The 20,842-nt window shown below is 35.0% G+C and overlaps 1 protein-coding gene across 5 annotated transcripts in view; it reads left to right on the forward strand.

Annotated features, from left to right (window-relative positions):
- Positions 1-8,703, forward strand: part of LOC143222567 (irregular chiasm C-roughest protein-like) — a 191,857-nt gene extending 183,154 nt beyond the window's left edge. For 3 of the 5 annotated variants that reach the window (XM_076449235.1, XM_076449231.1, XM_076449243.1), the window contains 2 exons: positions 4,394-4,611; positions 5,946-8,703. In XM_076449235.1, coding sequence (XP_076305350.1) covers positions 4,394-4,611; positions 5,946-6,293 — 566 coding nt within the window. In that variant the 3' untranslated portion in view covers positions 6,294-8,703. The remainder of the gene's footprint in view (positions 1-4,393; positions 4,612-5,945) is intronic. The other 2 variants (XM_076449247.1, XM_076449254.1) reach the window with 1 other exon arrangement.
- Positions 8,704-20,842: the final 12,139 nt, after the last annotated feature.

The raw sequence follows: 20,842 nt of genomic DNA on the forward strand, positions 1-20,842 counted from the left end.
GTAAGGTCGGGCGCTTATATATGATGTGCAACAATGTAAGATTTTTATTGTTTGTTGTTTCATTGAATTTATTATTGTTCGTGTTGTTGGTCTAGGTGTGTGTGTCTAATTTTTTCAACGGTTTTTGAAGGAAATTTGTTGATGTTCATGAAGTGCTGTTATAATTTGTTGATTTCTTCATTAATATTATTAGTTGGGCACAGTTTTATGGCTGTGTTTATTTGGTTTCTTGATACGTTTAGTTTTTTGTTTTGTTTCATGTGCTGAGTTCCAGGGAATGTATAGTCCAGCATGGGTGATTTTTATGTGGATGTCTGTTTTGAATTGTGTATCGGTTCTTATGATCTTGAGGTTGATAAATGCTATTGGTGAGTTGTGTGTTTTCATGTTCACAGGTGAACTTAACGTTTGGATGTATGGAGTTAACGTGGTTAAAAACTATGTGTTCTGTAGATGTGTATCCAGCAATTGCATCTTCAACATATCTGTACACGTTTAATGGTGGGTGTAAGGTCGAATTGATCGCTTGAGATTCCATTTGTGTCATGAAGATGTTGGCCAAAACCGGTGACATGGGACTGCTCATACTTAAGCTATTTATTTTTATGTAGTTTTGGTCATCGAACATAAAGTTCGTTTTGGTGGTAGTGAATTCTATAGGAGTTACTAATTGGTTGCTGGGGGTGTAAATTAAGAGGGTTTGGGTCTCGAATATCAAGTTCTACAGATACCTTACAGACTTTAGTAGTTGGAACTTCTGTGAAGAGGGAGATTACTTCAAAACTGGCTATTAAGACTTTGGGGTTTAGTTGATCAAAAATATATTTAAAGCTAACAGAGTCTTTGAAAAAAGAGACGGTTGATATTATAAATTTAGAAAGTACCCACGCTATGTACTTACCAAGGTTGTAGTTGAATCATAGGTCGACATTATGGGTTGTAGTGGACATTCAGTTTTATGAGTATTTGGGAGTGCCGTATAGTTGTAGTGTGCGAGTCGGTCGAGCGAAGGAAAGAATAAAGGTTTTCTGAGACTGTGTTTTTTTTTCATTTTTGTAGCACTTTCTTCAGTTGGTTTTCATGTGTTTATGTTGAATTTGTGTGTATTGGCTTAAATTTATGTGTAATTGATAATATGTTACCAATTTTTAAACGTACTTATTTGTGTTCATTATAATTACAACATTGTCTTTATCTGCTTCTAGAATTTTTATATTGTTGTCCTATTTTAGGTTTTTAATATCTTCCTGTGTAAGGCTAATTTTGGCTTTCTTTCTTTGATGGTTTTGCATGAGAATTATTTGGAAAAGTTGTTTAAAAACTATTTTAGGGTGTTTTGGCGAAATAGGTGTTTCCAGTTCTATCTAGAAAGATAGGCTGTTGGATATCAACGGGATTATTGTCGAAGTTGTCTTCTTTCCGTTGTTTTGTTGGTGTTTTCGGTTTGTGTAGAATGGATCACTAGTCTTTTGGCTAAATCTTCAAGACAGGCTTTTATTTCGATGAATGGAACACTTCTAGGTGTTACTGCGAAGTTGACTTATTTGTAGAGCAGATGTATCTCTTCATTGTTTAGTTGTTGGTTGGATCTGTCAATTATTAGGTTGGTTGATGGTTCGTCGTCTTTTTCTTGTTGTTAGAACTTCAGTTGATCTTTTGTTGTTGTGGCAACTTTGTTTTTCCTTGTCCTTCTTACTGTTGATTAGATTGATGCAGCTGTATGAGTCTATAAATTTCTAGTTGAATGCAGCAGATCAGTTTTTGGTCTTTGTTTCATCAAGTGTTCAGTTCTTTGCATTTTAAGTTTAGCATAACCTTTAGCAGATTTTTCTTTAAGTTATGGATATTGCTTATACATTGATGGCCCGGCATGGCCAAGTGTGTTAAGGCATTCGACTCGTAATCCTAGGGTCGCGGTTTCGAATCCCGGTCGCACCAAACATGCTCGCCCTTTCAGCTGTGGTGGCGTTATAATGTTACGGTCAATCCCACTATTCGTTGATAAAAGAGTAGCCCAAGAGTTGGCAGTGGGTGATGATGACTAGCTGCCTTCTCTCTAGTCTTACACTGCTAAATTAGGGACGGCTAGTACAGACAGCCCTCGTGTAGCTTTGTGCGAAATTCGAAACAAACAAACAGTTATACATTGATTAAAATTCTTATAAAACATCCAAATACTAAATAAAGAAACAAACATAGACAAACTCAAAATTAAAGAAGCCTTAACAATGCAACAACTCAAGCCCAAAATAAACCAATACAAAGGAACACCTTTATACCTATATTAATAACTATAATCAAACATCTAAGTACGCCCTCTACATCCATACACTCAGTTACAGAACCCCCTTCAAACATGTGGTCAGCTATCGTTCAGTAACCTCTTTCTTTCTTTATGAATCTGACGATGACTGAAGAAGGTCTAAACGTTGTTCGCTCCTATACATAAAAATTTCCTCCACCCATACCAGCCGTTTTTACATATATATTTTTCTCTACAAGGTTTTCTCGTCATCACAGATTAAAATTTGAAATTATCTTTGCGTTTCGGCACTGTCGGATGAAAGAAATGTCATTTCTTCTATTGACAGTTTTTTTTTATTTAAGTTTCTTAGTTTCATTAGGATCGCACGAGCGTGTACAGTTAATAGTGATGATATGTAGGTAATTTCAGGCATGATGAACTTCAAAAACATAACAGTACACAAAGAAACACAATAGACTTATACTTCCCGTGTAATCGCCGGGGTGAAGTAATTTGTAATGACGAGAAACCCACTTGAGGTAAAAATGTTTTCTAAAGACGGGCAGTGTGGGTATTAAAGCTTTACTTAAAATAAAGTACTTCTTCTCTTCTTCTTCTTCATGTGTCAAATCTGTGGCAGACATCAACGACCATGGCATGCCAGACTTCTCTGTTGTCAATCCTCCTTATCAACATGTTGCTCATTGAGTTCTTGGTGACATAGTTATTGAGGCTGTCGATGTATTTAGTTCTTTGACACCCTCTGCTTTTCCTCCCTTCTATTTTTCCACATAGCATCTGTTTCTCTATCCCATTCTTCCTACAGATGTGTCCAAGAAATTCCATTTGTCTCTTTCTTATAGTTATCATGAGGGACCTTTTGTATCCATTTAGACCCCTGTGTCGGGGTTACGATGAAGTCATGGAAGGCAGGTGGTGGATGAGTGCGAGGCAACTGATATAGTGTCATTAATGGCGCAACACTCAATCTGGCCAGGCAGATGACTCCAATTTAAGGAACAATGGCTGGGCAGAACGGTCCTGTATGGACACTGCTCCTATAGCAAGTAATTGCAATCTACTATAGGTACCATTTTGCAAAGAAAAACCTATGGCAAGCTAAACTAAAAATATGTCAGATAACAGCGTGAATGGGCTTTCCAGAACTTCGGGAAACTCCTCGTTCGGTAGGGGAAGTCATGTGCGAAAGGTGACACCAGACCGTCATCAAGCGACTGTCAGCAACAGAAAAATAAAGTACAGAAGAATCAGATTCGAAGAACACAAAAGTATGTTTGCGCATTTTTTGATTTTTGCGTAAAGCTACTCAAATGCAATCTCCGCTAGCCGTCCCTAATTTTACAGTGTAAGAATAGAGGTAAAGCAGGTAGTCATCCCCACCCACCGCCAACTCTTGGGCTGCTCTTTCACCAACGAAAGGTGGGATTGACCGTCACATTATAATACTCCCACGGCTGAAAGGGCGAGCATGTTTGGTACGACGGGGATGCGAACCCGTGACCCTCAGATTACGAGTCGCAAGCCTTAACTATCTGACCATGCCGGGCCAGTATTTTTGAATATTGCAATTGAAATAAGCATAACATAACCATAAAACACCAACATACTAAGTTGGGAAACGCTTACAAACAAATGTAAAATCAAAGAAGCCCTGCTTGTATAAGAACGCAAAACAAAGTTGGACTAACATAAAGGAACACCTTTATACCCATATTTATTAAAAAAGTATCATCTAACTGCAACACCCTCTACAATCTCGTAACCGTTCACACTCTCGTTCCTAAGACGTGTTCAACAACGGTCAGTTTCAAACCATTTGTTTTACCTGAAGATGACCGAATAAGGTAATTAAGACACATTGTTCTGTACTTTATTTTAGTTAAAGTTTTAACACCCAAACCAGCCGTCTTTAGAATATATTGAGCAAATCTGTTACTAAAGTATTTTGTTTAAAAATTATTATACAAAAAAATAAGACAATTTATTTTGGTTACACATGTCTTCCTCTTATGAAAAAAGTGACTCTGCCTGAGTAATGTTAAGTAATGCACGGTAACTAGAGACATCTACCATTTTCACTGTAAACTTGAGATATAATTTGTTTCATTTATTTTTTCTCTTTTGTAGGAGATAATTTTGTATCAGAAAATAAAGGAAAACAGTCTGATTCAGCGTCATCTGGTGATTCAGATCTTAAGGCGGAAATAAGAACTGCTTCATCCTTGTCAAATAACGAACATGACAGAAGCTTGGAAAAAACGAGTGACACAGTACGTATTCAGGACCACCCTAATATTTACAAATATACCATGGACTACACTGACCAGAAATTCTCGTTTAAGCTGGTGGGTACTAATTAACTTCTTTTAAGGAACTGGACCGTCGATTAAGTCAGTCTATTTCTAAGTCGAGTACTTTTAACCTTAATGTTGTCACATGGCAGTTGTGTGGTAAGTTTAGCTCACTTTTTAAGAATGATCTAAAAGATCCATACAAATCTCCCAGTAACAGAAAGAAAATACGTTTTTATTGTTATACTCTGACTGCTCTCTAACACAAATGTCTCAAATGTGTGCAAAAGAAAGTATTTTTCCATCCACTCAGTATACTGACTTTTATTGTATATTTTAGCAATTTAATTTACTGTATGATATTATAACTGACAACTATAAATATTTTTAAAATTTATTTATTTGCAGTGTAAGGAAATACCTTGAACTGACCCCGCATGGTCAGGTGGTTAGGGCAATCGACTAGTAATCTAAGGGTTGTGGGTTCAAATCCTCATCACACCAAACATATTCGCCCTTTCAGCTGTGGGAGCTTCATATAATCCCATTATTCTTTGGTAAAAGAGTAGCCCAAGAGTTGTCGGTGGTTGGTGATAACTAGTTGCCTTCCCTCTAGTCTTACACTGCAAAATTAGGAACGGCTAACGCAGACAGCCCTTGTGTAGTTTTGCGCGAAATCAAAAAAAGACACATTAAATTTAACTAACAATCCCCAGTTCTCTGTTTTAAGATTATTGATGAATTATTTCATAAGTTACGATAAGTGCTAGGTAACCGTGGCACTCACTGTTAACAATGAATAGTTATTGTTAGGCCTGTCCTGTGTAAGTTATATCTCATATCACTTTACGAGTTGCTTTTCACTTAGTATTTCGTCTTGACATTAATATTGCAGTAAGCGACTATAGAGTGTCCTGGAAGTCTCTAGACATTACCATCACCTCATTTTAATGTACCAATAAAACAAATGAGAGGGAACTTTTATTCACAAATGAAAGAAAACATTTGATGTCACACCTGCTACAAGAGAAATATTGTTGAGAAATCAGAGTAATAAGACTTTGTAACAATAAACCTTCATAGCAGAAAATTGATTTTAACTTTCAATCTGTTTGCACAAAAAGACAGACACGTGATAGACTAAAATATATCTTATACTATAAAATACTATTATTTTAACAATTTATATTATATTTAGGGCATTAGTTTGATGTATAAATTCGATCTCACTAAATGCGAAGTGCCATTACTACATCCAAAACTACTTTCCTTAAACATCTTTCTTATAGTCCAAAAATTGTTGACAGTTTTAAAAATTTAAATCAAAACAACTATATTTGTTCAAGTTATTTTCTCATGCTTATTTCGCATCATTTTTCTCTCCATAGGAGGCTCAGAATAACAATGGATACGTCCCGTATGTGGACTACTCTACTGATTACAATTCCTCTGCAGTACGACTGAACTCTAGCAGGGACAGTGGCCTGTACGACAGTTCTCCACAGCTTCTTAGTGATATAGGTCACCCATTGGACACTAACTTCCGAACAGCTTATGCTAACCCTTACATGAGGACATCTCAGGCTAATCTGCCCCCAGACCATGTTCTTTACTGCAGTACTAGAGGAACCAGTCCAACACCTCAGGTGCTGCCCTCCTTGTCTTCTAATTATTACATAACCAGTCAACAATTAACAAGCCAGTTGAAGCCTGGAATCTTAGCAACTCACGTTTGACAGTGGGAAGAAAGCGAGCTGTGACAATCATTGTTCATTTCACATAAACAACAGAATCTGTCACTCTGTGTTGCCAGTGTAGTGGGCTTCCCTTCTGACAAAATAGTAATTTAGGTGGAGAAAACAGCCATTCGTTATCATGCCCTTGTGTATGAGGCTATGGTGAAACGATATAGGATACTTAAGGACAGAAAATCGTCCTTGTTGAATGTGATAATGAGATATTAACAGTTGAAATGAAACCACCCATCTCACGTCTTCATAGAGGCCCGTTTTATCTTCTAAGATGCGTTGCTGTATGTAAAGCTGTATTTTTCCAACGTTTTGTTCATATTTTCATTGATGGCCTTCATTTTGTGTTGCTTTAACGAAACTCCTGTTTTGGAATAATTGTACCATGAGACTTAAAGCGTGTATCACGGAAGTTCAACTTCTCAATACTTTCATAATAATACATTATGATCAATACTCTACTATTTGCCACAACTATGTAATATATTAGAAATACATTAATTTCTTGGGTGTTCATGAATTTCACCGTTCAAAGTTCTTTATACTTAGTACCAAACTGTACATCATCTTAGTTTGTGCAGTGGTGTTGTGTAGTCCTAGATGAACAGGGATTTCCTCAGGTAAATTTTATGAAAAACTCCAGATTTACTGAATGAAGATCAAAAAATATAATTACAAAGGACATGTGAGCTAATCAACCATAATCTTTTAAATTTTGAACACATTCGTTTACTGTGTATAATGTGAGGGTTTATTCATGTAAAATTGTGCTGCTATGCGAGTGTTTATGAGGCGTGTTGTCTCGTAAACAATTGTCGCTAATATTATATTGGCTCGGCATGGCCAAGTGGTTAAGGCACTCAACTCGCAATCCGAGGGTCGTGGGTTCGAATCCCCGTCACACTAAACGTGCTCGCCCTTTCAGCCGTGGGGGCGTTACAATGTTACGACCAATCCCACTATTCGTTTAAAAAGAGTAGCCCAAGAGTTGGCGCTAGGTGGCTATGACTAGCGGCCTTCCCCCTAGTCTTACACTGCTAAATCAGGGACGGCTAGCGCAGATAGCCCTCGTGTAACTTTGCGCGAAATCCAAAACAAACCAATATTATATTACAGGATGTGTAGTCAAACTACAGTGGTTGAAATTCATGAAAGCTCAAAGTGGTATCCATATATTTTCAAATCGCATGGTCTATCTTTTATTGTTTTCCCGAGTTTAAAAAGAGTATTTCTATATGCTGTCTTGATATTCATATGTAATTTGTATTACACCGTTATGTATGTTATGTGTGATTATAAGTACTGTTGTGTAAGTACATTTAATTGCGTGGGTAGACTTTCAGCTAGAAATGCCATGCTTACTAAACAACTACTTATGAATGACTTACACATTGAAAAATATTCCCTTTTTATCAGCATTACTTTGCAAGGAAACTAACGGTAAAAGTCTTTGAAAACAAACTGATGTTATAAGAACTGTTAATTTTGTTATTCACCACTACATTGAAAACGCCTGAATTACATCATGAGTCTGTTTTAAATAATCTATTATAATCTATTGATACTCAACTACAAATAGTTTTGGATAATATTGTAAAGATGTACTTCTGTAAGTGTTACTGTGAATATATTTTATTTTATTCTCTGTTTTTATTGGCGCGGCATAGTCACGTGGTTAAGGTACTCGACTCGTAATTTGAGGATCGCAGATTAGAATCCCCGTCGCACCAAACATGCTCGCCTCTTCAGCCGTAGGGGCGTTGTACTTGACGGTCAATCCCACTATTCGTTGGTAAAAGAGTAGCCCAAGAGTTGGTGGTGGGTTGTGATGACTAGCTGCCTTCCCTCTAGTCTTTCTTTGCAAACTTAGGGACGGCTGGTGCAGATAGCCTTCATGTAGCTTTGCGCGAAATTCCAAACAAACCAGACAGAAATATGTTTTTATTCAGCAGTCTGGTTGACGCGCATAACAAGATCACGTCGATTAATGACGTAATTTCAAATCACTATGGCTGTTGTTTATTGGCTACTGAAAGAAGTATAAGGCGTTTCTTTTATCACTTAGTCCTGTAGTAATATATACTTGGATAAAAATGTTAGTCCTAACGACATATCTAGTCAAAAACGCCAATGATTCCCCTTACATCAAAAGTATCTATAGATGCTAAAAGAGTTACATCAAGGCAATAAATGCTATGATTTGCCACGTGTGGTGTGTGTTCTTAATGAATGCCTAAGAGTTTGTAGTTTTTCTATAAATGTTACCTGATGTAATTTGATGGACAATTAAATATAATGATTTTAATACACTTTCTCACTTTATTATTAAATGTAAGACTTTTACATTTTTATTGTCAATGTTCGATAACAATAAAGTCCCCAAGTGTATGCTCAGAAATGTGTAGTTTTTATATTTATTTTATTAAAACTTTGCTGGTAGAAATTTTTTAAAGAGACATCTCTGGGTACGCCTTATACGTCATAATTAATAAAAACCACCTAGTGGTTGAAATGTAAAGTGTAAGTCAGTGTAATGATAATAGCATCACTATATAGGTATGCAAGAGAAACACATAACACTAAAAATAGTTTTACACACATTTCCTTCCTCCTGGTGTATATACAGAGGTTGATTATTATTTTAAGAAATGATTTCGAGCTCCCAACACTTTATTAGAGCAGCAGTAGACATTTGTAGTTGCTCTATCTGACGATAGGGAGTGTTCACACTGGAATTACATCGTGCTTTTCATTGCCAATTATTAAGTCATGTTCAAAGAACGTCCCACTGCTTTCCATTGCCAATTATTAAGTCATGTTCAAAGAACGTCCCACTGCTTTCCATTGGCAATTATTATGTCATGTTCAAAGAACGTCCCACTGCTTTCCATTCCCAATGATTAAGTCATGTTCAAAGAACGTCCCACTGCTTTCCATTGCCAATGATTATGTCATACTGAAAGAACGTCTCATTTCTCACCATACTCAGTCTAATGTACGAAGACGACAGTTTCCTGGTTCTAACTGTATCAGTCCTATTTCATAGTAACGTGAACATCTTTTTCATTGTTCATCCGGTTCAGATATACAACAACGTCTGCATGCGGGGCTTATTTCACTATCCCAGAGGAAGATCCTTCATTATTATATTTACTAGCTCTATTTCAGACAAGTAGACTCTTTTTGTTCATGGATTTGCATCTATTCCAAGAATTCATTCTTTGTTTCCCACGGTTATCATACGACTTGATATAGGGCTCTTTCTAGATGGTCTTTGATTTCGAAGTTAATCCATGTATATATATATTGTTATACGATGCCATTGAGTAAAACGATATGCTCGATTTTCTAACACCTGAATCACCGATCTGAATACACCTTTACGATCTGAGTGTATGAGTATTTTGCGTCAGCAAAGTCTGTTTCATACCTTTCCGAAGCAGAGTATTACCTTAAACTTATGTATGCTAAAAATATATACATGTCTTTTTCACGACTTAATATCAGCTATGGTTTTCATGTGAGTTGATGGTTTGAATATTCAAAATTATTTTAATATTATGCACTCTAGCATCTATGCACGTGTCAGAGAAGTGTGGTTTAAATTTATAGTTTCTATTTATCTAATTGATATTGACTGCCTTAGATTATCGAAAAATAAATATATAAATAATTCAATATTATATTTTCACCTTTTGAACACATCTTTTATTATTTTCATTTCGTAAAACATTTTAAGAACCTAAACCTATTAAGTCATTCTAGTGTAATTTAAAAATAGAAATCGACTCATACGTTTCATATTTAAATTAGCTATAGTTTTATCCAAGTACAAAAACAAAATTCCAATTTAATGCTTACGTAAAACGTTGTCACATATTTATGTATTTCACAGGAATTTTAATTTTGTTTCTGAAATCTGTAGACCTAATATATCGTCATTTATTACTCATCATCGTTTAGAAAGTATATTATTAATGGACGAACTTAAATCTAATTTGTCGTCTCTTGAGGTTGTATAAAAATAAAGAAAAAAACAAAGAAGCAGCCTAAAACATTAAGTAAATATTATATTATATTATATTATATTATATTATATTATATTATATTATATTATATTATATTATATTATATTATATTATATTATATTATTCTATCTATCAAACTATGAAGTCAAAATTAGGCTTTTATTGAAGTGTAACGTGATTTATCTACGTTCATCGTTTTTACATGACAAAGGTGGTTAAGGTCAGTTGGTTAAGGTACTCGACTCGTAATTCGAGGATCACGGGTTCGAATCCCTGTCACACCAAACATGCTCGCCCATTCAGCCACGGGGGTGTTATAATGTGACGGTTAATCCGACTAATCTTTGGTAAAAGAGTAGCCAAAGAGTTAGCGGTGGATGGTAATAACTAGCTGCCTTCCCTACTAAATTAGTGACAGCTAACTCAAATAGCCCTCGTGTAGCTTTGCGTGAAATTCAAAACAAACAACCAACCAAAACTCTTGAGTAAGCGCGTTAACATCGTGTTACCTACTACGTTACAATAACATTTTTGTAATTGTTCATTTGTCTCGATTCTTCATAATTAAATGATATTTATCTCTGAAGATATTTAATCAAAACATTGTTTATCAGAAATATATTGACCTTATCCATCACACTCTAGTATTGTTAATATTATATCAAACAATTTCTGTAACGTGCATTAGCGTACTAATTTTTTAAACATGTTACAATATTAGTTCACTATATATTAAGGTTTAGGTTTTTTTAATAGAAAATGAGTTCAACTGTGACGGAAACTGTTTATTACATGTTTGTGACTTACGTTTGTGAGTGTGTTTTCATAGCAAAGCGATCTCGGGCTATCAACTGCGTCCACCGACAGATGACTTAACTTACGCCTCATTGAGCTGTCTCTAGCGTTTGAAGAGCATAAAAATTACACTTGTGGTTAAATTGATTACTTCTGAATGCAAATTAGCATAGTTTGAAACATAACGTAACATCCTATATTTACTTGACAATAGAGGTTGTCCTATACACCAAACCTCAAAGGAAAACATTTAATTTGCAGAAAATAATCCAGGTTCTTACGGAGGACCAATAAACAAACATTTTCCATATATGCAAAAACGGCTCGTTTGGGTTGAGAAAATATTTTAAGTAGAAGAGCGAACAACGTTTCGACCTTCTTCGGTCATCGTTAGGTTCACAAAAAAAAAAAACAGGTAACTGACCGGAAGCTGACCACATGTTTGGAAGGGGTTGTGTAACTGAGTGTCGGAATGTAGAGGGCAGTGTTAGATGTTTGAATATATATAATTTTATTTTATTATATTTAATATAGGTATAAAGGTATTTCTTTATATTGGTTTATTTTGGGTTTAAGTTGTTGTATAAGTAAGGCTTCTTTAATTTTGCGTTTGTTTATGTTTGTTTCTTTATTTAGTATTTGAGAGTTTTCTATGGTTATGTTGTGTTTATTTGACTTGCAGTGTTCGAAAACGTGTGAAGGTGACTTTTTATGTTCTTTGAATCTGGTTTTCATTTTTCTACTTGTTTCTTCAATATTGAAGCCGTGGCAATTATCACATTGTATTTTATAAATAATGTTGGTGTGGTGTTTGTCAGTGTAGTTTTTACATAGTATAGACCTCAGTTTTGTGCCTGGTTTTTGAATAAATTTGGTATTAACTGGAATGTCATATTTTGTTACTAGTTTTGCCAAATGTTGGTTATTTTTCTGCTGATGTCGGGAATATATGGTATGCAGCAGTATATGGTTTCGTGATTTTTTGATTCGTGAGATATATTTACTTTTGTTAGTTGATTTTGCTTTCTGTTCAGGTGTGTGCGTATAATGTTTTCTATAAGGTTTGTGGAGGAAAGTTATTGATGTTGATGAAGTATTGTCTTATTTTGTCTAATTCATCGTTAATTTTATCTGGTGAGCATAGTTTTATGGTTGTGTTTATTTGGTTTCTTAGTATGTTGAGTTTTTTTTGTTTCATGTGCTGAGTCCCAAGAAATGTATAGTCCAGTATGGGTGATTTTTCGGTGGATTTCTGTTTTGAATTGTGTGTCGGTTCTTGTAATTTGAAGGTTAAGAAATGATATTTGATTGCTTTCTTCCTGTTCACATGTGAAGTTAATGTTGGGATGTATAGAGTTAATGTGATTGAAAAAATTAAGTATGTGTTCTGCAGATCTGAATCCCGCAACCGTGTCATCTACATATCTGTACCAGTATAGTGGTGGATGTAATGCTGCGTTAATTGCTTGTGTTTCAACTTGCGTCATAAAAATATTGGCTAGAACTGGTGATACTGAGTTGCCCATGCTTAGGCCATTTGTTTGTATATAGTTGTGATTGTTGAACATGAAGTTTGTCTTTATCGTGGTGAATTCTATGAGGGTTGCTAATTGGTTGCTGGGAATGTCCAGAGTTGGGTTAGGGTCTCGAATATAGAGTTCTAAGGCTATCTTGCAGGCTTCAGTGGTTGGAACTTCTGTAAAGAGGGATATAACATCGAAACTGGCCATTAAGGCTTTATGATTAAGTTGATTTAGATTAGACTTGAAATTAAAAGAGTCTTTGATGAATGAGCTGGCTGATGTTACATATTTGGAGAATGCCCATGCTATGTATTTACCAAGATTGTAATTAAACGATTCATATGTGGACATTATTGGTCGTAATGGACAATCTGGTTTATGAGGTTTGGGGATGCCGTATATTTGTGGTGTGCGTGAGTCGGTTTTACGTAGGTAGAAATAAAGTGTTTGTGAAATTGTGTTGGCTTTTTTTCATTTTTAGTAGTAATTTGTTTAGTTGCGTTTCGTGTGTCTTTGTTGGATTTGTGTGTATTGGTTTAAATTTGTTTGTGTCTGATAGGATGTTCTTCATGTTTTGGATGTATTCATTTGTGTTCATTATGACTATAGGGTTACCTTTATCTGCTTTTAGAATTCTTATGTTTTTGTCTTGTTTTAGGTTTTTAATGAAATTAATGTCTCTTTTTGTAAGATTGTTTTTTAGCTTTCTGTTTTGTGAAATTATGTTGATGGTTTTGAGAGAAAATTCTTTGAAAAAATCGTTTAAGATGTTGTTTTTAGGTGTTTCTGGAAAATATAAATTTTTAATTTTACCTGGGAAATGTGGCTGTTACATATGACCGTAGAAGGTCGAAACGTTGTTCGCTCTTCTACTTAAAATATTTTCTCAACCCAAACGAGCTGTTTTTGCATATATATTTCTCTACAAGTGGGTTTTTCTCGACATCACTAAACATTTTCCATGTTTGCCACACTTGTTTTTAAATAAAAAGAATATCCGATACTAAATAATTCTGTATTTCGCACACATACATATATATATATATATATATAATTGTTTGTGCTTGTGTAGAAGTGTCAATATTCCAGACTTTTTAATATATAGTCCAATGTTATACTTTTTTCAAGTTGAATGAAAACACTTGTGGCTTTCTTAGCGATTTTAAGTTTTAACCGATAATTTTGGCTTAAAAATTAAGAAACTCCAAACGAGATAATGAACACACAATAAATATTAGAAGAAAGGTGAGAACTTGCAGCGATGATAACATTCTAATATTTTCTTTGACTTACTCTCTACCCATCTCTAAGATAATTTTGCTGTAAAATGAAAATGTAAGAAATAGGTGGGTTAAGGCGTTCGACTCGTAATCTGAGGGTCGCGGGTCCCCGTCGCACTAGAACATGCTCGGCCTTTCAGCCGTGGGGGCGTTATAATATTACGGTCCATCCTACTATTCGTTGATAAAAGTGTAGCCCAAAAGTTGGAGGTGGGTGGTGATGACTAGCTGCCTTCGTTCTAATCTTATACTGCTAAATTAGGGACGGCTAGTGCAGATAGCCCTCGTGTAACTTTGTGCGAAATTCCAAGAACAAAACAAACCTTCAGGCCACAACGTAATTGTGATTTTGATGATAATGGAAGATTTTAATTTTTAAAATTATATCATAATTATAGGTAAAAAGTAGTTGAATGAACTATTTAAAAACTTATATTTATAATTAAGTATATAATACACAATATATACAGTACACTACATACGCAGTGCTTACAACTAGTATCAAAACCGAGTTTCCTGTGTTACAAGCCTTCAGACTTACCGCTAAGTCACTGGAGTCTCTCGCTGGAACAGTGGTAAATCTACGGATTTACAACGCTAAAATCAGGAGTTCTATTTCCCTTGATGAACTCTGCAAATAGCTTTGCGATAAGAAAAACACACAAACAGACTAAGTCACTGTAGAGAATTTTATAAATATATTTCAGGTGTGACCACAGGTGTTAATGAGATTTCATTAAAGGATAAAACAAAATATTCTAAATGAATACGGCATATTTACATAAGAAAATTATTAATCTAGCCAGTTTGTTTTTCTCGTAGCGAACGTACAAAGTGAAGGTTTATAGAATTAGCCAAAGGAGAAGTATATATTCAAATATATTCACTGATACTGCTGTCATAGGGTGGAATAAAAAAAAAATCATTTCTTCCGCTCCTGTGAGCTCAAAGTATTAGTTCCAAAATAAACAGAACAAAAACTAGATATCAATCAGAATTAAAACGACTGATCAAACAAGGCAAAACTTCTCTTCAAGCAGGTTTAGCGGGAGATATCCTAATCCTTATCCAGGATTTTGCGCAAAATTCAAAACAAACTATAAACAGCATCTTTCAGTATAAGGTAGTATACATTCATTTAAATTAAATCATTAATCAAAGTTGGCACAACATGGGAACTAATTGGTCCATCTTAACTGTTCTACACTCCAAACTAAGTTAATTTATCAGCCATTAACCTAGTTCTTCTCATTCATATAATTATCAAGTGTTTGTCAGATTCATTTAAATTTTCTTCTTTTACAACAGCTGAAGGTAACCAATTCCAAAAGCCAACAACCTCTCTGAAAATAAAACTGTCATAGATAAAGATTAGTCCTACCTCAGCAAAACTTATATTTGAGTTCTTTATTTCTGCCTCCCGCTAGTACAGCGGAATGTTAACGGATTTACAACGCTAAAATCAGGGGTTCGATTTTCCTCGGTGTGCTCAGCAGACAGCACAATGTGGCTTTGCTATAGGAAAAACACTCCTTATTCCTACTGTTCTTACACTTAAACATGTAAGGATATGATACGTCAACACTGTCAATTCACTTTACAATATTAAACATTTCAATTTTAAGCACAAATTGTAAGATTGTCAGTTGTCTAAACAACATTTAAAGTTTTATCTTATGGTACAAGAATGTACCACATTAACAACTTTGGGTTAACAACTCTAGAACATCCAACATATAACTGTACATGAAAGAAACATTGTGATAATAGGTTCAAGCCAACCACTTCCATTAAATATGTTTGAGCCTTGTTAATATACATGTCGAAACTTAATAAACAGTATGGAAGCTGCAAGCGTTTGAATACAAAATAAGTGTCTTAAGGGATGATGGGTATTCTCGGTACAAAAACTTATTCACCTTTGGAACTTTCACTGAAGTTTGTGGCCTCCAAAACATGAGGTAGTAATACAGGGTGTTCGGAAAGTCACTATGCACTTATATATTTATTAACAGACAAAACTGCACAGTGACTTTCCGAACACCCTGTACTTTGATGTACCGTCTAGTGAAGTTTAGTGTTTTGAAAGTTCAAAATTATAAAGAAGCATTACTTCAAAAATAAACTTATCTTAGCCGAAAACAGCTTTTACCTTGACTAAATCTATATTTGTGTCTCCTAGTTCTATAATTCTCGCTGTTAAGTTCACAAAGTGTTAACGTATCAACATTAACAACTCCTTTTACAATTTAAACAATTCAGTTAGATTTCCTCCAATTTTTATTTTTTCAAGAGAAAACAATTTAAGAGATCTTAATCTCTCCTCATATAACAACCCCTTCATTACAAGTACCATTTTAGTGACCATTCTCTGAACCCTTTCCAAAAATGGAATGTCTTTCCCAAGGTGAGATGCCCAGGATTAAACACGTTACTACAAACGTGGTCTAAACTGTGACTTATAAAATTAAATCATAACTTCATTATATCTTTATCCAATATTTCTGAAGATACATTGTTTGGTTGTTTGTCTTGAATTTCGCGCAAAGCTACATGAGGGCTATCTGCACTAGCCGTCCGTCATTTAGTAATGTAAGACTAGAGGGAAAGCAGCTAGTCATCACCACCCACCGCCAACAACTGGGTTACTCTTTTACTAATGAATAGTGGGATTGACCGTTACTTTATAACGTCACCACGTGTATCGAAACTCGATTTCTAACGTTGTGAGCCCGCAGACATATTGCTGTATCCCTGGAGGGCTGTGCACATACAATCTAAAATCTTCTGTCCCGTGCCACTAACAACAGCACACTGCATGGATAGCTTAAAGTACTATTCAAACATTATTCCAATATCCTGTTCTTTCATGACTCTGTTAAGGTTATTCCCATTCATATTATACTTATAATTTAAATTATCATAACCCACATACAATATGTTGCATTAATAACACTAAAACCCATCTGAGATTTGTTTGTCCAACACACTAAATGATCTAAATCCTTTTGTAAAGCAGCAGCGTCCTCTTCACAGCCAGAAACACTCGAAACATTGATATCATCAGCAAATGTAAGTAATTTATTAACCTTTCTTTTATCTATACCCTTGATGTAAATCAAAAACAGCGAAGGTTCTAAGACTGAGCCCTGAGATATCCCACTTCTGACATTAATACAGTTTTAGTCAGCTCCATCTGTAACAACCCTCTGCTTTCTTCCATCCAGCCACTCTTCTAACCAATTTGCTAACTTACCCCTCAAACCCTTGTAGGGGTTTAGTTTAGAAAGAGAGAAGTCTAAGGAATTTTCTCCCCAACAGAGATGTTCAGAAACGTTGTATACCATCTTCGTCCCTGCTCGTGGAAGTTTATTTATCTGTACGTGTGAGTTTTCCTGTATTTTAATTTGGCTTGTTTGGGGCAATGAAGTGAGGTGGGGCAGTATAAACATGACGGGTGAGAAAGGAGAGCGAGACAAAGACCTCAAAAAGGAAGAGAACAAGTCCTGAGTCTGGGTGAGAAAGGAGAGTGAGACAAAAAGGAAGAGGACAAGTCCTGAGTCTGGGTGAGAAAGGAGAGCGAGACAAAAAGAAAGAGGACAAATCCTGAGTCTGGGTGAGAAAGGAGAGCGAGACAAAAAAGAAGAGGACAAGTCCTGAGTGAGAAAGGAGAGCGAGACAAAAAGGAAGAGGATAAGTCCTGACTCTGGGTGAGAAAGGAGAGCGAGACAAAGACCTCAAAAAGGAAGAGAACAAGTCCTGAGTCTGGGTGAGAAAGGAGAGTGAGACAAAAAGGAAGAGGACAAGTCCTGAGTCTGGGTGAGAAAGGAGAGCGAGACAAAAAGGAAGAGGACAAGTCCTGAGTCTAGGTGACAAAGGAGAGCGAGACAAAAAGGAAGAGGACATGTCCTGAATCAGACAAAAGGAAGAGGACACGTCCTGAGTCTGTCGGCAGAAAAGAAGCAAGCTGAAGACCAACTCCACATCAATCAGTGGAACATCCCGTGATCAGGGCCACGGAGTGGCTGGGATCTATAAATCCAAGTGCTACAGAATTTGTTGTCGGGAGAAACGGGAGTGCCCCGAGAAAACCCACTTTCACAGGACAGGCGCCGAATATTCTACCTGTTTTGTGCCCAGAGCCCTATAGAGACAATCTCCTTACAACCCTTTTATGTGGCACCTTGTCAAACGCTTTATGAAAATCCAAATACACAAAATATACACACCATCAACAGAAGTAATAACCTTTTCAAAGAATCGAAAAGGTTTTTTAACACAAGATTTTCTCTTAGTGAAACCACTTTGATTATTCAGTAAAGTTCCACACTTTCTTAACTGACTTTGCAAAGCGTCTTTTAGCAAACTTTCCAAACTTTGCTCATAACTAATTAGTCTCTAATTATTGGGACAATTTTTATCACCTTCCTCGAAAAGAGAAGTTACATTATCTATCACCCAAGCCTGTGGTACTTGCCCAGTATTCAAGTGCCAATAACAAAGCGTAGTAAGTGGCTCACATACCCAACCTTTAACCTCCCTCAAACCCATTATCTGACTCAGAAGCCTAACCATTTTTTAGAACTTTCCCTTTTTCTCTTAACCAGCTAGAATTAGCGCAGTCATCGTGTTTGATTTCATTTCAACTTATCAACTGTTAAAAATGTAGAATACTGATTAAATATTCATTAGTAAAAACTGAAGAAAAGAGTAAACTTTAACAATCCAGGTTTCCCATAAAAATCAGCCTTCGTTTATCATCCCTCATGGGTCCTACCCCCATTCTAACATTTTATTTTTACCCTTAATGTAGTTAAAGAAGCTATTACTATTATTTCTATTACTATTATTACTATTACTATTATTACTATTACTATTATTACTATTACTATTATTACTATTACTATTACTATTACTATTATTTCTTTACATTTTCTGCCAACCTTTTCTCACACATCTTTTCTGACGTCCTAATTTTCGGACTCATTAACTTTCTTGATATTATATAATCTTCTAAGTCTTCTGTTATACCAGTCATATTAACTTATATTAAAAAGCTTTTCTTTAAATTTATCTTTTATACTCTTCGTGAGTCAACCTAATTTGCTTATTGACAGCTATCCATTCCTTATCGAAAGGAATATATGTATATCTTGAATATTTAGAAATTTACCTTTAACGCTTCAAGTCTCATTAGTTTCACCAAATAATTAGCTACTCAATTAACAGAATTATTTTGCTATTGTTTTCGTAGAAGGATTGAAACGAAGAGTATATCTTTCCCAGTATTTATCAACTATATAGCTTTAGCAATAACCACAACATGTAGCTATTTAAAACTGTGTAGCTTTAGCAATAACCACGACATGTACCTTCTTACCGACTGTATAGCTAAGTATTAATCACAACATATACCTGTTTACCAACTGCATAGCTATAGCACTAATCACGACACATACCTATTTATCAATATAGCTATAGCACTAATCACGAAATATACCAATTTATCAACTGTATAGCTGAGCACTAATCACGACATATACCAGTTTATGAGCTTTCTAGTTATAGCAATAACCACGACATACACCTATTTATCAATTGCGTAGCTATACCAGTAAATACGATAAATACTTATTTATCAAGTGTGTAGGTATAGCACTAATCACGAGATATATCCATTTATACATTGTGTTGATACAGCACTAATTAAAACATATACCTATTTATCAACTGTGTACCTATGACAGTAATCACAATAAATACCTATTTCTTGAAAGACTAGTTGAATATATATGGGTGAACGTTATCTCAACTCGTCTACTTAAGTTTCTAAGAAGCAGCAACAAATAGCTTTCTATAGAGAAGAAATGAGTAAAATACAGCATCTTCATAAAGCTTAATTATCTGTATCACAGAAAACGATGCATGTATAAGCTATCGCTCACGCTCACGTTTATAATGTATTGTTTTATTTAATTTAAAAGCTGTTTCTGAATATCAAGTATTCATAACTTGTTTGACACAAAGTTTGCAAGATTGGAGGTTATGTAATGTTCAACGTGCACATCACAAGAAAAATATGGGGGTCAAAATGTTTAATATGCTCTGATAAATTACTTTATAAAGCAATTCGAAAAATCGATGGAGGTACTTAACGTGTACTACAGATGAAAATGCAAAGTTTTTAGTAATATTGAGTGTTTTATTAACCTGGAGAAACATTACGAAACTTGATGTTCCTGTAACATAATTTACTGACATGTTAATTTGGTGAACGTTAGATGTGTTCAGTGTTTTGTCATAATAGTGTAACATTGTTGTATATTAGGTTGGAAGATTTGTAATGATATTACAAGTTATTAGACTTTCAAAAGTAGAGAAATCAGATAAGCACACATCTATATGGTAGCTTGTTTTCAATAGAAAACATTGCGAATGAGTTGCAAAAAACAATTGAGTTTTATACTAGACAAACTGGACAAAGCCATGATACATCAACCATGCTACACAATACCTCTAATTTCACATTTAATATTACTACTAGCAATCGTCACTCTAATGTTTATGGTATCACGCCAGAAACTGTAGTGAAAACAAGTGATTAAGCTGTAAGTAGCAGACTTAAAGTTGGGAATACTTGATTCATATCTGCAGTTTAAACTACATTGAAACATAAGTCATTTACACTACATTGAAACACAAATCATTTATATTACAGTGAACCATAAATCATTCATATTACAGTGAACAACAAGTCATTTATACTACAGTAAACCACAAGTCATTTATACTACAGTAAACCACAAGTCATTTATATTACATGAAATACAAGTCATTTATATTACATGAAATACAAGTCATTTATATTGCAGTAAACTACAAGTCATTTATACTACAGTGAGGTACAAGTC

The sequence above is a fragment of the Tachypleus tridentatus genome, chromosome 1 (genome assembly GCF_004210375.1).
Source record: "Tachypleus tridentatus isolate NWPU-2018 chromosome 1, ASM421037v1, whole genome shotgun sequence".
Lineage (NCBI taxonomy): Eukaryota > Metazoa > Arthropoda > Merostomata > Xiphosura > Limulidae > Tachypleus > Tachypleus tridentatus.